This window comes from Cibotium barometz, chromosome 14, assembly GCF_041138505.1.
Source record: "Cibotium barometz isolate CiBa-2024 chromosome 14, ASM4113850v1, whole genome shotgun sequence".
Taxonomy (NCBI): Eukaryota; Viridiplantae; Streptophyta; class Polypodiopsida; order Cyatheales; family Cibotiaceae; genus Cibotium; species Cibotium barometz.
Window position 1 is genome coordinate 41,119,695 of NC_141059.1, and position 15,800 is coordinate 41,135,494.

The following is a 15,800-nucleotide window of genomic DNA, read 5'->3' on the forward strand; positions in this document are numbered from 1 at the left end:
ACATTTAGTATGAGGTCTCACAGAGTTGAGCATATTTATGCAATATGAGACAAGACATTTAGTATGAGGTCTCATAGTTGAGCTGATTTATACACAACTAGAGCACTAAGCATTGGAAAGTTGTTAGGCATGTTTTCCACTACTTACAGGGCACCCAGTATCTTTGATTGTTTTATGCCAAGGGGTGTGATATTCATCTACATAGATTCACATATTCCAATTGGGTTGATTACCATCTTTAATGTCACCAACACTTTGTTTGTGGGGCTGCTAAGAGTAGGGCATAGCAAAGCATTGTATATAATTGATGCGGTTGCCTTCCATAGACACGCAAGCCATGTCTGGTTTCTTGGCTAGTGGGGTCTTGTGCCTTGGCCCAGGTTTGATTCTGCCTGTGCATTGTGCCTTGTGGTGTGGTGTTCACATTGTGGTTAGGCCATCAGTGTGGCTTGGCTTGTGGTCAATTTGGCCAGAGCCACGTGTGGGCTGGCTTCTTGTGGTCATTTGGCCAGAGCCACGTGTGGGCTGGCTTCTTGTGGTCATTTTTTGGCAGCCGGATTTTCGACAACTATTTGGTCTTGTGCTCGTTTTCGACAGCTGTTTGGCAGGCGATTTCTGCATAGTAAATTGTGTGAATTTCTTTGGGCTTAGCCGAGCCCTAGGAAGTTTTTTTTAATTCATTAAAAAGTACTATTTTTTCAACAAGAAAAAAAATACCGACAATTTAAGTTCGCAAAGGATGTTCACACACTCTTGGCACCTTTGTGCACGGGCTTCTTGACATCATTGACATCACCTTTCTGGGACTATTGAGGGGTATCTATGGTGTGCATGTACTCTAGTTGGGACAATAGCCTCTTGATGCTTCCACAAATGCAAATTGATGTATTAAACACAGATCCCCTCAAACTCATTACATTTTTGGTGTGGGTGTGTGAGAGTGGAGGTCTCTCCTTAATGTGGATTGTCGACTAGTATCAATTTCAGGTGATTTCTCTATCTTTTTTCGAGCATGTGGATGGTGATATGGTTTACCTTAATGGTCCTTTCACCATGGATGTACTTCATGTAAAGTATATGCATACGAGTGTCAAAGATAGATGGAGTGTTCAAGAACGCATAAAACTTGGAATTTTGACTTGAGGACAATGCACGAGATTGGTGCTTTTCTTTTCCCCGAGTCATTCATTAGGATTGAGATGCATTTATATAGGCTTTTCGTACAAGGTTTATGCTAGTTGAGATCCCTACAGAGTTGTGGATGGAAATTCAAAATGCTACAAGAGTTTGTGGCAAACTTTAACAAATATACTCATTTTGAGTGAGTGACGGTTCAAGGATAATAAGTGACAGCCCAACCCGTTGCTCCTAGCCCCGAGGCCTATTTTGTGAAACTAAATCACTTTATTGATGCTTTAGATCCCGTGTTACAAAGCAAGGTTCAAGGACAAAGGCCAACCACTCTTCAAGATGCAATTCAAATTGCCGAGGAGAAAGAGACAAAGATGTAGTTGGCTTTGTGACTTCCACCATTTTCGGCATCAACTCCTACACACCAATTATTGCTCCTCAAGGTGAGAGTTCCATGGATCGTTTGGTTAATTCATTGTCGAGAACATGGCCATGTGCATTGCAACTGTCCAAGGCTCTCAGAGGCCAATCCATTTTCTATGCTAGGAGCTAATATCTTGGGCATGTCTATTGAGGAGATAGCTTTGGAAAGCACCAAACATCCTAATTACTAAGCTTTTTAAAGAATTTACAAGATGGCTATCACGATCCACATTTTGAATCAAATTGGTACATGCAAAAATTGTAACCTCTATCACTCGAGCAAACAATCGCTTGGGTGTTTTTTAAAAATTACAAGGGGCACTATAATTACATGCCATCACTTCCCTTCCTAGAGAATGGGAAACAATCACTCGTTGGGCTCTATTCACTTTCTAGCAAGAGATGGGAATGATGGGATAAATTTTCAAAAGAATCAATGGACCAATTGCCAAAACTAGATATCACATCACACTTATGATAACTGTTTTCATTTCATGCAACCAACCATTGTCTCCTTTATAAATAAAAAGAAACTCTCCCTCCAACCATCACCTCTCTCTCTAACCAACAGAGCTCTCCATCTTTCACTATCTAAGAACTCTCTCATGTGGACAAAGGAACTCCTCAAAAAGTTTATTACATAGGAATTTTTGGCATGTAAAATAAAAAATACATATGGTTGCTGTTTTTTCTTAGATGCAATGAGTTGGAAGATAGATTTTTTTAGAGACAATAAAGCCATTTAGAAAACTTGTTGGAAGATCAAATGAATAGCTAAGATAGAGAAATGCTCTTGACCATTAGGTCATGTTAATATCCCCAATGATACTCCTTGGAAATTCAACTCCTATTGGCATGTAGACATAAATCATATTGGTCGAAGGATATCTATTGCAAGGTCAAAGATAACTTGGGGTGAGGACAATATCCCCTCAACGATAGATAGCTAGGCTAGCGTGACGCGTCCATGGGCCACAAGTTTGAATCTTGACTCACTCCTCCCCTCCACTCCAATGAAGGATGGAATATAGAGTGTTGAGAAAATTCATGGAAATACTTCAAAAACAAAAATTTAGAAAGGGGTCAAAGATAACTCTAATTCGAGAGGGGGGTCAATCTATTCCCATTTTGAAAATTCCAATTATAAAATATTGCATGGGGAACTCTCGTGCTATCATGTAAGAGTGAACGCTAAACATAAAGGACATATGGCTGTACATCACATTGATCAAGTCGTTTTAATCAAATCAAATCATTACTGACGAAGTCTTCCATCTATGGTTGGATAACCCAACAATCTGCTAGTAGACTAAACCAAAGGCACCTAGATTTCCAACAAAATTAAAGAACTTTTTCAAGGACAGGGTCTGCATGTTTTCTCCATCCCAATCAAATAAAAGAAATCAAATATAAACGTACGGGCATCCGCATCATCCACACTTAAAGATAATTTTCAAGACTGCATTGTAGGAAGGGCTACTGCCAACACAAGTAAATGAGATCCTGTACAACCACGCGAAAGGGGGGTTGCCTGTACGTGCGCATCCATGTGCGCTCATGTTTTCCATCTCCAAAACCAATCTATGCTCACTAGCCCTCTAGCAATCATATAGTTTTTGCATTAGTCTCCAGTAAGATTCTTCTAACATCCAAAGCATCCGACAGTAACACCCTCATGGCATCACTGCTAGTGTCAAAAGGCGCATGTGTACCAAGTCTACAGCATTGTACCAAGTCTACAGCATTGAACAAACAATACAAACCTAATAACTACCCACATAAGCCACCTAACACCTCTTACTGGCACCTCTTGTGACTACGTTGTCATAACAGTCTCTAAGATAGGGCCATACAGTTTAGGGTACCAAGCATTCCAATTGTTTAACACTAAAGAATGAAGGTTAGCTGCATTTTCGGTCCAGGGTCCAATCATTCATTGAACCCAAACCTAGTAAAGCATGTCTGTAATGTCCCCCTTGTGATCAGCACGGACACCCAACATCCCGGTTTGGACATTGGGTGATATCTTTAGCAAAGCAAGAAGCACATGATTCTCTAAATGCTAAGCAAATTGAATATGCTGTCATTGAGTAGGTGCAGAGACATATATCAGGCAAATAAGGCCACTCTCCATATACATAATGGAGAAGCTTTAAGAACACCATTTTGGCTCCCCATCAACTCATTCAGAGTCTCAATTTTTCAATCTTGAACTAGGAATAAGTGTCCCTATCTTGGGGAAAAAAAAAATTATAGTCTAGAAGGCATGCCACCACTCACTGGCAAAACCTCCCCAGTAATGTATGAAGCATCATCTGAAACCAGAAAGGCCACAGCCGCAGCCATATCACTCGCAGACCCAAATCTGTCCAACAATATATGCGATTTGACTTCTGCCTTCTGCAACCACAGGATGACTCAGATTACCAACACACCAGAGTACTTCCATTATCAACAAAAAAGAAAAGAAATCGGCAAACACTTAAACCGTTTCCTCGTGTTGAAATATAATGTCGGAGAGATGTGTGTGTACAAAGCCCGGGGCCACACAATTGACACGCACGTTGGGAGCAAGCTCTGCAGCAAGGGCCTACACAGCATAGAAATCATGACTCTCAGAAAGCATTGTCACGTAGCAACACAAGGTCTTGCCAACCCTGGAACTAAATAGTCACGCCTCTTGCAAAATACACCTCTAGACAAACCTTGGTTAGACCGAACAACGCTGTCTTTGTAACCCCATACATTGCAAGACTCTTCTGTGGGTTATAGCCTGCTATCGAAGAGATGAGGATTACTGAGCCTCCTTTTGAAAAATGAGGTGCAGCCTCCTGCATATGTCAGAGAAAATGCAAATTTAAGTTAAAGAGTTTATACCTTGGGCACATTCAAGGTGTGATCAGGGTCTTTACAAACATAGCCCTGACTAGCGAAAAGAGCACCCATCCCTCATGGGAGGGAGATCTCCCACGTCCAACAAGATCAGTCTGTAAAGACCCTCTATAATAGGAAGTAGATAGTCTGCCTGAATGAGGAGGATGCCCGCCTTCACATTGACTTCCCATAATTTGTCCAATGCCGCCTCAGACATTTGGATAATGGGATCCACAGAGGGACTGGCAGCTGCATTTGAGACCAGAATGTCTAGACGCCCAAATTTCTGCGGCCAAAGGGACACAACTCAGAAAGAATGAGGCAGTAAGAGCCATAGAGTTCTATCACTTAAGCAATTCAACTACTAGCCAAATCCTGCAATCACCAATCTTCAGCGTTAAAAGATTTATACTAAGACTTGGTAACACAATAACTGCTTGTGTAACAAGTCATGAAGGTGATAATTTCAAATCACACAAATAGGAGTGGGAACCAAGGAGTTGTGACCCTAAACTTTCATCGAGACCAAATTTCTTGTGCTTAAAGGTCTTCCATGTAGCCTATATCATATTTCAAATAAAGAAGTTGTCACAAGCATATCATTATGAGCAAGAGCTAGATAGGCTCAGATCAAATGGCCCTGATGCCTGCCCATCCCTTCCATCAGCTGAATTGATCCACATAAATAAGAGTGTATGAAGCAAGTGACTGTGCTGGACTCTGCTCGCAGGAGGCAGCATCTTGGTTGTACAATCCAGTGTCCTTTTTTTGCAGAATCCACAGTAGATACGGCCAACTCAGCAGCTCAAGATTCATTCACCGGAATGCTGATTTGGCAAAAAACAAAGCTTCCTCCATCACTGTCTGCTGCTTTTTTTTCTGGCTGTCACTTTCAATCACCTTCTTGACCCCTCCAGGTAGTTATGACGCCTGTGAAAGTTCATTGGGAGGCCTTTCCCAGGAGGACTCCTCGCTCCCGCCGATTGCCCCCTCTAGGCCTCTCAACAGACTTCCCTTACGCCTTCCTAACTTGCAGACCAGGGATAGTTGCCGTACAATCTCAGGCTGGCTGATGTGTCGAGCCTCAATAGGGCCGGCACCCATGCCATCAGCTAATGGGAGCTGGTCCATCCATTCCTAACAGCGTCTGGGGCACCCATTCCCGTCCTCATGAACGTTCACGATGGCATGGCTATTGGTTATCACATGCCCCCAAAAAGAAACGCAAAATATATATATATATATATATATAAATTTACAAAGTGCTTACATCGACAGCGCTCTTGATGAGATTCTTCCTCTGATCGGCATTTCCGACATGGCAGGCGACTCCCAACACATCGATACCAGAAGCTTTGAGCGTTTCCACCGCCTGGTCGACGTTTTTCTGAGCAAAAAGGGCATCCATCCCCAAATTCAACCATTTTTCTCCTCTTCAAAAATAAAAGCATCAGAGATTTGATATACCTGCTTTCGGGAGGAGACAACAACGGAGGCACCCTCGAGGCCTAAACGCTGGGCTATGCCGAAGCCAATACCCTGCGTTGACGCGCTCACCACAGCCACCTTCCCTTTCAAGCGCCTCGGCACAGTAGCCATGTCCTCTGGTGCTTGTCCTCTGGTGTTGCCTCGAACTTCTTTTAATCAAATGCCAAAGTCTAAGGCCGGCTCGCTTTGTAGAGGATATCCTCACGGAGTACTTTGCTCCCTTCTAGTAGTCGCCAAAAAAAAAAATTTAAAAAACTTCACTTGCATGACTAACCCCTATAAGGTCTAGGATTAAGTAACAATCCTCGCATTCATTTTTAAAAAACAATCATGTTTGTTTGATTGTTGTTTTATTAAGACACGCCTCTCATATATATTGGGCTATATATTTTAATTTTCTATCAGCATTGCTTAGCTAAGAGAGTGATTCCTTGTGTCTCGCAAATCAACCCACAACATTATAAGCACTCTATGATCTATCATTGAGTGTGTAGAGTGTTATAGACATGGCCACCTCTATCACACTTTTTGGGCATGCTCTCTAGTAGGCTATGTATTCCCCTTCTACTCCATCAACCTTACAACCTTATCGTTGAATGCAAGGCTCATTTGTTGCTTGAGATATCAAGCTCAACTAGTGCTGCGATCATTGATGACCCCCCGTGGTTGATAGCTTCCATACTTATGCCACTGGCTAGGTTGGTGAGATTATGGGCAATATGTTGTCAGTGATTTACAAGTTGTGTGACAGCCACTTTGGTGTACTAAAGTTATGGCATAGTTTATAGCGTGTGCTTATGTACTCTGGTTCACACTATGGACCGACCATTGTATGTTATAATAAAAGAGTACTTTGCCCTATAGTATGTACTCTTATCTCTTTATGTTATGGTTGTAGAGAAGAGAAGAGAATAGGAGAAAATTCAACCATCCCCATCTCTCTTGTGTGCTTGTCTAGTCTACTGTGCATGTGTGTGTTTGCTTGCAACAAAGGGCCTTAAGCTTATCCTCTCTCCTACATTATTCGCATGGTATAAGAGCATCCATTCATGTGAAGAGCTCAAGAGGCAAGTAAGAGGCAAGTAAGGAAGCATGGGTAATAAAGAGAATGTGAGGGAGAGGGAGAGCTTGAGTTCCTTGCAAGCAAACACACACACACACATACACATATAAGAGAGATGGATTGCTGAATTTTCTTCTATCTTCATCTCTTCTCTATAGCCATAAACTAAAGAGATAAGAGTATATACTATAAGGGAAAGTACTCTCCTACTATAACATATAATGGTCAATCCATAGTGTGAACCCGACTGCATGAGCTAGCGCTATAACTATGCCATACGCTAGTAATCCAAATATGGCTGTCAGATAGCTTGTCATCCCCACTGGCAGCATATCAGCGCCATAATCTCACCAACCAAGTCTTCACAGTGTAGAGCTAGTCGGTACACACACACTAGTATCATGATAAGGATGGAGCATTGATTTTTAATAATACTCGAATCTTTCTTTCTTTGAACTTACTTTTAAGATTATCAAAACTTAATCAATTTCAATTTCTTAAAAATGTTTTTGTTTTCATTTAGATATATTGATGACATTGCTTTCATTAACAACCCTAATGTTTTTTATTTCCTTAATGGTAATGAGATCATGTCTGATGACAATCCCTTATGGATTTATCCTTTACACATAATCCAACTTAAACAAGCCTCTGAATATGTCAATAATATTTCAGTACATTCCATTTACTTATGTGCTAAATTTTCACTGCATCGGCCTTTTCTAAGTACTTACTCTTCTTCCATCAATTGGAAGAAGGATAAACTATCATGTAATAACATTTCTTCTCTTTTCCTTGAAAGTAATAGACCCATTAAACATGCTATAACATCTGCATATCTCAAATTTTACATATTATCTACTCAGCCTCTAGCAGTTATACTGATATTGAAAAAATGGTTTTTTTACTTTTAAAAATTGGCTTCCATAAACAAATGATATGGAACATCATCATTAGATATGTTAGTAAAAATACCTTTCCTCGTATTAGGTTTAATATCTTGAAACTAATGATATTCCTTGAATGTTTTGGTGGGCACTTGTAGATCTTCCACACAAGTGGAAGATCTACTGCTCTACTTGTGTGGACTACTCCCGGGTATGGGGTGGGACACACACACACATTATGATTTGGCCTTGGCACCACTTCATTCTCCTAGTCACACTTAATATAATTCAACCACGTACTTGTCATTCCTTGCAATCATATAGCTACTCTGTCAATTGGTATAGATTCTTTGAATACCTTGTGGTACAATTCCCTTTGAACTTTCCCTATTAGGTAAACTTTTAAATTCTTAGCCTTGTTGGGAATTTTTACCAGCTATCCCATCATTCTAATTCTTTGACTTCTCTGCTCTCTATTGTACCTAATTTGGTACTCATTTAGTGAAAATTCCCTTGGGCATCCTTTAGTTTATTATTCATTGAACCTTAGTCATGTTTAAGACTGTTGACTCATCATAAATATTAAACCTACTTAGTTTTTGGGGCTACTAGCACCGACTAAGTGGCTTTACTTACTTCTTATGAACCCTGCATGCGTCATCGGTTCCCCCTTCTTTATCGCGAACATGTGCTCTACTCAACATGTGCTTAACCATGGTTATTTTACCTCTTATGCTTAGTCTATACACCCTATGATTAGGGTTTTGCCCTAATCATAGGGTGTATACACTATTATTATATGCAGCCTGCAAACTGAAAGCTATTGATTCTCTATTATCTTCTCATGAGATTCTTTGATGATACACCTTTCCCTCCTAGACCTATTTATTGAAGGCTTCTCCCTTGATGGTCTTACCCTCTCCCCTTCTTCCTGAGCAATCGAGTACTTTACAACTATTCCTTCTTCAAACTAATGGCTCAGGTAGAGTGTCATTACTCTACTTGTACCTAGTTGTCATTACTCTACTTAGTACCTAGTTGTCATTACTCTACTTAGTACCTAGTTGTTTTGGTTTATGATTAAGTTGTAATTAGTATCTTGATTAACTTTAATTATGTGGTGTATGGTTATATGTTTATACTTGCTGACTATTCCTTTAATAAACTATTCTGCTAATTATATTATTTAATGATAGTTATATGTTTAAGTTGTCATGATTACTTGTGGGTTTTGTTTAAACTGCTAAAAATTCCTGATTGAGTCATAGGTCGGTTACTATCATGCTACTTCACATTCTTAAGAAAAAACAGTTAAATTTACTCTACTTAGAATGTAATGTTTTGTTTCTTTGAAGAGTTTAATCTACAAGAATAAAATTGAACACCTTTTTCATGACATTAAAATGCTAAATTTTTTATAGTCATATGTTTAAGTTGTCATAATATCATGATTACTTGTGGGTTTTGTTTAAACTGCTGATAATTCGCTGACTAAGTCATAGGTCGGTTACTATCATGATGCTTCACGTTCTTAATAAAAAACATTTAAATTTACTCTACTTAGCATGTAATGTTTTGGTTCTATGAAGAGTTTAATCTACAAGGCTAAAATTGAACACCTTTTTCATGACATTAAAATGCTGAATTTTTTATAGTCTTCCCCTCTCCCCTTCTTCCTGAGCAATCGAGTACTTTACAACTATTCCTTCTTCAAACTAATGGCTCAGGTAGAGTGTCATTACTCTACTTTTAGTACCTAGTTGTTTTGGTTTATGATTAAGTTGTAATTAGTATCTTGATTAACTTTAATTATGTGGTGTATGGTTATATGTTTATACTTGCTGACTATTCCCTGACTATTTCTTCAACTTTTAATGATTAATAAACTATTCTGCTAATTATATTATTTAATGATAGTTATATGTTTAAGTTGTCATGATTACTTGTGGGTTTTGTTTAAACTACTAATAATTCCTGATTGAGTCATAGGTCGGTTACTATCATGCTACTTCACATTCTTAAGAAAAACAGTTAAATTTACTCTACTTAGAATGTAATGTTTTGGTTCTATGAAGAGTTTAATCTACAAGAATAAAATTGAACACCTTTTTCATGACATTAATATGCTGAATTTTTTATAGTCATATGTTTAAGTTATCATAATACCATGATTACTTGTGGGTTTTGTTTAAACTATTGATAATCCTTGACTGAGTCATAGGTCAATTACTGTCATGATGCTTCATGTTCTTAATAAAAAACATTTAAATTTACTCTACTTAGCATGTAATGTTTTGGTTCTATGAAGAGTTTAATCTACAAGGCTAAAATTGAACACCTTTTTCATGACATCAAAATGCTGAATTTTTTATAGTCACATGTTTAAGTTGTCATAATACCATGATTACTTGTGGGTTTTGTTTAAACTACTAATAATCCCTGACTGACTCATAGGTCAGTCATTACTGTCATATTGACACCTTTTTCATGACATTAAAATGTTAAATGTTTTATACTTACCGATTTCAATTATATAGAAAAGAAGTTAAATTGAAAGGATTCTATAAAAATTAACCTTAATAACCTCAGTTTAAGTAGCTTCTAACCCTACATCTTTAAGTGATGTACATTACTAATGAAAGCTCCATGGCCTATCTTAGATTGGGTAAAGATGACTTAATTTTTGGACAAACAGTTTCATTACAAAGCCTTCCGTAACAAAATTAATGCTTTACACATCATATACTTGGAGAACTGGTATGGTAGTTCACTTGTGTATAGATGAATCATGGACATTAATAATAAGTGTGAACATTCCATGACACCTGTCTTCCAATTCTAAAACAATTAAGTACTAACTTATTGTTTTGTTTTGATAGTGGCAGGTAAGCAAATTGTTGCTTCTAATTCTGGTTATATTCATGTTGAGAGGTTACCACCTTTGTTGTTCTTGTCACTAAAATGCTCATTGTATCTCTTCAATTTCTAAGATTGTACTTATGTTCACTTCTGGTTATTAATGATCAAGTTCTTTTCCTAGACAACTACTTTTGTTTTTAACTAGTCCTAGGGTAACTCTTTAATTATGGGGTTAATATCTTGTTTAACACACACACACACACACACACACACACACACACACACACACACACACACAACACACACACACACACACAAAGGGAAGGGAAATCAAAGGAGAAGGTAATATGTAAAATGTGAGGAAAGGGTGTGCAACCCAAAAAGAGAGTACTAGTTGAGCCTAATTTTTAGTCCAACGAGGCTCAATTAAGAAACAGTTGGGATGGAATTTTGATGCAATTAAGTTTGATCAAAGAAAAGGTTGATCAAAGTGATCCAATGTATTTCAAATCAAACCCAATAGAGAAAAACTATAATTGATTAAGACAAAACTATGTTCATCTATTGAAATCAGTTAATCTTTATTATTGACGTAACTGGGTCCAATTCATCCAATTGGCATCAATTAGACATAAAAGTACATTCAATTTTTTGTCAATGAGATCTAGTTGGATCCAATTCTTTTCCCGCTATGGCCCCAAATTGTTATAATGTTCACCCTCACAACCTAGCTAGGTCAATCTTATGTTTTCCATGATGTTTTGGTATCCTTTGTGAACTTCACACCCTCTATTCAAGCATACACTTGAAAGAATATCCGCTCGAGTACTTTTCATGTGGTTGCGTATTCCATGAATGCTATATGTAGCTATAAAACTTATCCATAAATAGAGCTTTTATGAAGGGTATATAGGTAAACACATTCCAAGGAGTGGGTTTTAGTTGTATGCCTTTCATGGTCCCTTTGCGAGTCAAGTTTTGGTTGTACCTCTTAATTCCATTTTCCAGTTACGTCTTTTTCTAGCCTTTAATCTTAATTGTAACTTTAGAGCAACAATAATACAGATAGACAAACATTGTTCTATCCACAATTCTATAGCAATTTGTATATTTCAAGATCTTCAAGTAGTTGACTAGCAAGTGCAACTCAATAGTGAATGCACCAACATCATCAAACTCCAAAGTTCTCTATGCATTTTTTGCTCCTTTATCACATTTAGGATTAGTGTCCTCTCAAAATATCACCTTAGAGTTTCATGTAATTCTCTGGGAAACTTAAATGCATCTAATCATGGTATATATATATATATCATTGACTACACATCAAATTTTATTTCTATTTTTTATTTTTTTCATATCATTGATCCCAAAATCATTTTTCACTCCACTCTTCTCTATTGATTCTCATCATTCATCTCCTAAGCCCCCTTATGATTTTTCAAATGGTGCCTCATGTGGCTCCTCTTGTGATGTCTCTTGGTGAGAGCTTTATTCATGTGAGTCTAAGCTAACCTTCCCTAGCTTATGAACTTTGGCAATTCAATGCTCATTTAGGTTGATTGTAAAGAGAACTACTGCATCGTGACATAAAAAGTGAAGGATAAATTTTTTATATGCTAAAAGTTAATTTATCACCTTGTCATATGATGCCATTATTGCACATTTAACAACAACTGGGTTAATCTATAGAGGTTTTTTAATTCATCATACCTTACTTTTGGCGAAGTCATTGAATAATTTACTTGGTGATTACCTCCCATCCAACCACTAACATTATCTCATGTAATTTTGTGCCACACGGTGATAATACATGATGCGGACAACAAAAGTCTCAAGATATCTCTTGAAGGGCATGGAGAATGTAGATCACTTGGACATGATTGAGGAAGGAGATACTAATCCCAAGGCTCGTAGCTCTAATGCAAATGTGGATCAACAATGTTAATCCAATTCTAGGATTAACAAGAGCTACCACCATTATCTTACATTAAGGAGTCACGGTAGATACACCAAAGGGTCATACATTCAAGATATAAAGCAATAGTGTCCAAAGCTACAACTTGGATGGGCGCCCGCCACCGTAACGGTGTGACGGAGTATTTATGGCGATCCCCGCTTCAAGAGCGTGTGGTAGCAAGTTAGGATGAAGTCCTAAGTGATGTACTTCATGGATATATTATGAGAGTAGTCATTGTAATAGCATTAGGTCTCTTATGAGTCTAAAGTGCATGGCCAGCCGCCATAGTTTAAGTGAGTGTGAACACTTATGGCCATGTATATAAGTGAATTTCTCTCATAATACAACACACTCTCCCATTGTGCAATTGAGTCTTGCTCTTGCTAATCTCTCTCCCTAATGCATGCTAGTGAGTGTGTGTGAGTGAAGTGAGGTGAAAGTAGGGACGAGAACCCGTAGTGCAACACAGCAGTTTGACAATGCTCGTGGGAGACACGGTGGAATTGATTCTCAAGGAGTTGTAGAGCTTGGAGACCTCAAGGGTTACGACTCGGTCATTGGAAAGATCCTCCTCATGACAATTGTGGTTCACTATGTAATCTCTTTTTGGATGTGTTTCAAAGAGGGTTAGAGTGAGCCATAACACTTTTGGCACCACTGTCAGGGAGCCATCCCTTGGCTTTTTCCATCGTTTTGCCTCTAATCTACGCATAACCCATTGCCCATTATCTTGATTAATGGTTTTCCATGAAAAAGATGTGGATTTGATGGTGATTTGTGTGAGATTTGGTGTAGAATAGCTCTCTCTTTTTTTTTTTAAAGAATGCTTTTTGCTTAATTTTTAGATTAATTTATGTTTTTGTTGTTGTTTTTGTAGTTTTTCATGTTCTTAGGGCTTACACATAGTTTGTATTAGGATTAGTTTGCACTCATTGCATCAAACAATGCAAGAGAATGCATTTCTTAGTGAATGTTAGCTCTCTTTAGTTTAAACATAGATCTAAGATCATTAATTCTAGTTTAATTGTGTGTTTTTTGTTGAAATTGTTTGGATTAGAGTGTTAACAACAAGCATTAGGAGTAGCTTAATCTTTCAAAAAAAATTCTTAAAGCCATCAAAAAACCCTTGAATTTGACTACTTTCTCTTAATGGATTGGTTTTTGTCATTAAGGGTGATTAATTTTGTTCAAAAGGCCAAAAATTAAAAAATGTGTTAAGTGGGGTCTAAATTGATCATATGAGTGGTCAAAATTGGGGTTTTTGAGTATTTTGAGAGCATCTAGATGCATCAAAACACCTAATCACATCAATTTTTCATCAATTGGAGAAATTTGACTCTCTTTGCTTAATTTTATCTTAAAAGAGGAGACCATAATTAAGAGTCTAATTAATCTCCTATTTTAGATTAATTTACACACAAAGATTAGCATTCCCTTGCTCTATTCAATGATGTGCTCAATTGTGTGGATTAATTAGAGATTAGTGGTTAATTAGAGTCCTTGATTAGTGTAAAAGAGGAAAAGATTAGTGAAAGGATTAATCTTGGATTAATACTTAATCACTTTTTTACATAACTCATTAAGGCTAATGAGCATTCAATGAGTAGATGCTAGTTGTCAAAATTGTCCATTTGGGGGTCATTTATGAGGGGTATAAGGGGTGTCATTAAAAGGTTGACTTTTTTGATTCCCACTTACCTTTTTGGGAAAATGCCCATACCCCTTTCATTTTAAATTCAAAAACTATTCCCCCCCAAAAAGGGAAATTCATATTTCCCACTAGACTCCCCAAAAAAAAAATTGTGAAAGTTCCGTCCATGAAAGACTAGGCCGAGTCATGAGCAGTGAGCCGTGAAACACCAGGCCGTGAGCCATGAAACACCAGGCCGTGAGCCGTGAGCCGTGAAACACCAAGCCGTTGAAAAGTCAGACATAAAAAAATGAATTTAATATTCCGTTAAAAAGTTCAAAAAAACTCTGGAAAACATTCCTGTTTGGAGGCCTGTATCTCCTAAACCGTATATCCAATAAAGGCACTATAGGGCTCATCAGAAAGCTGACATTGAGCTCTTCGACTTTGGACGTGGTCGTTCGAAGTCGAAATCGACCATTTTGGCCTCCGATTAGCAGTCTCAAAATTCAACCTGGAAATCGAGGCAAAAAACAGCCCAAAACCACGAAAAATCGTAAAAAATAGCACGAAAACGATGATGAGCCATGTTCGGGCTACTGTTTGAGGGTCTAAACGACAAAATCACGGACGACTCAGGGAAACAACGTTGTAGTACTCCAAAAATACTACAACTCCCTCATACAGAGTTTTTCAAAATTTCTTTTGGAATACCCTAAAAAACGTGCTGCGAAACAGGGAAAAAATTCTTAGATTTTTTTTATAATCTTGAGACAGTGATGGAAAATTGGTTTTAGGACCTCCTCTTTCCATCTGGGAAGTTCCTAGCATACACTTTTTCCAACAAAAAAAAATCTCAGGTCGGTCACATGTACGTATAGCGCCTAAGCTAAGTATAATAAATGGACACATGTTTGATCCAACGAAGAGTACGCCAAGCCTCTTAAGGCTATAACGGACTGTGGGAAAGTATAAAAAGCAAAAAAAACAAAAACAAAAACAAAAACAAAAAAACAAACAAACAAACAAATAAACAAACAAACTGTGATTGCTCATTTAGGCACTCTGACATGGCCACAATAGAGGGATTGCTAGGGATTACACAAGGACTGAACCTAATGGCTGACATCTTCGAGCCATTGAGATCTATGTCGCAAATTCACCTCCCAATGCCATTGGCCAAGCCTATAACAAGCGTGTCATCGGGTTTTACACCCCCTGTCACTTCGATTCCATCGGCAGGTTTTGGCCCCTTGCCTAACATTCCCGCAAATCCTATAAGTACTAACTCTTTCCTGAATGCCCACACCTTGGACATACTGACTAGACTCAGTGAGTCTCTTCCAAGAGCACTCACATACGGCTGTAGTGACTCATACAGAAATACGACCGTACAAATTTCCAAAATTATGGGCAAATATGATGGAACAACAGACCCTGTTCAATTCATTCAAATGTTTGAACAAAGATATGAAGCCTTTGGAAATC

The 15,800-nt window shown here is 38.1% G+C and overlaps 1 protein-coding gene across 2 annotated transcripts; it reads right to left on the reverse strand.

Moving 5' to 3' along the window:
* Positions 1-3,605: 3,605 nt before the first annotated feature.
* LOC147632030 (tropinone reductase-like 3) lies at positions 3,606-6,099 on the reverse strand. 2 transcript variants are annotated; one of them, XM_086808610.1, is made up of 6 exons: positions 5,896-6,097; positions 5,699-5,815; positions 4,580-4,714; positions 4,260-4,385; positions 4,043-4,144; positions 3,606-3,954 (listed from the first exon to the last, which is right to left on the reverse strand). In XM_086808610.1, the coding sequence occupies exons 1-6, from the start codon at positions 6,025-6,027 to the stop codon at positions 3,805-3,807; spliced, it is 762 nt and encodes a 253-aa protein (XP_086664736.1). In that variant the 5' UTR covers positions 6,028-6,097; the 3' UTR covers positions 3,606-3,804. The 2 variants fall into 2 exon arrangements, with proteins under 2 accessions (XP_086664736.1, XP_086664737.1); XM_086808611.1 differs by lacking the exon at positions 4,580-4,714 and having other exon boundaries at positions 5,896-6,099.
* Between the last annotated feature and the right edge of the window lie 9,701 nt (positions 6,100-15,800).

Bases quoted from the DNA above. Each gene is read 5' to 3' on its own strand.
- LOC147632030 (XM_086808610.1), bottom strand. From the start codon at position 6,027: ATGGCTACTGTGCCGAGGCGCTTGAAAGGGAAGGTGGCTGTGGTGAGC. The intron at 4,715-5,698 runs GTAAGCACTTTG...CTTTGGCCGCAG, and splicing joins TCATCAAGAGCGCTGTCGAT to AAATTTGGGCGTCTAGACAT. The intron at 4,386-4,579 runs GCAGACTATCTA...TGACATATGCAG, and splicing joins CGGGCATCCTCCTCATTCAG to GAGGCTGCACCTCATTTTTC.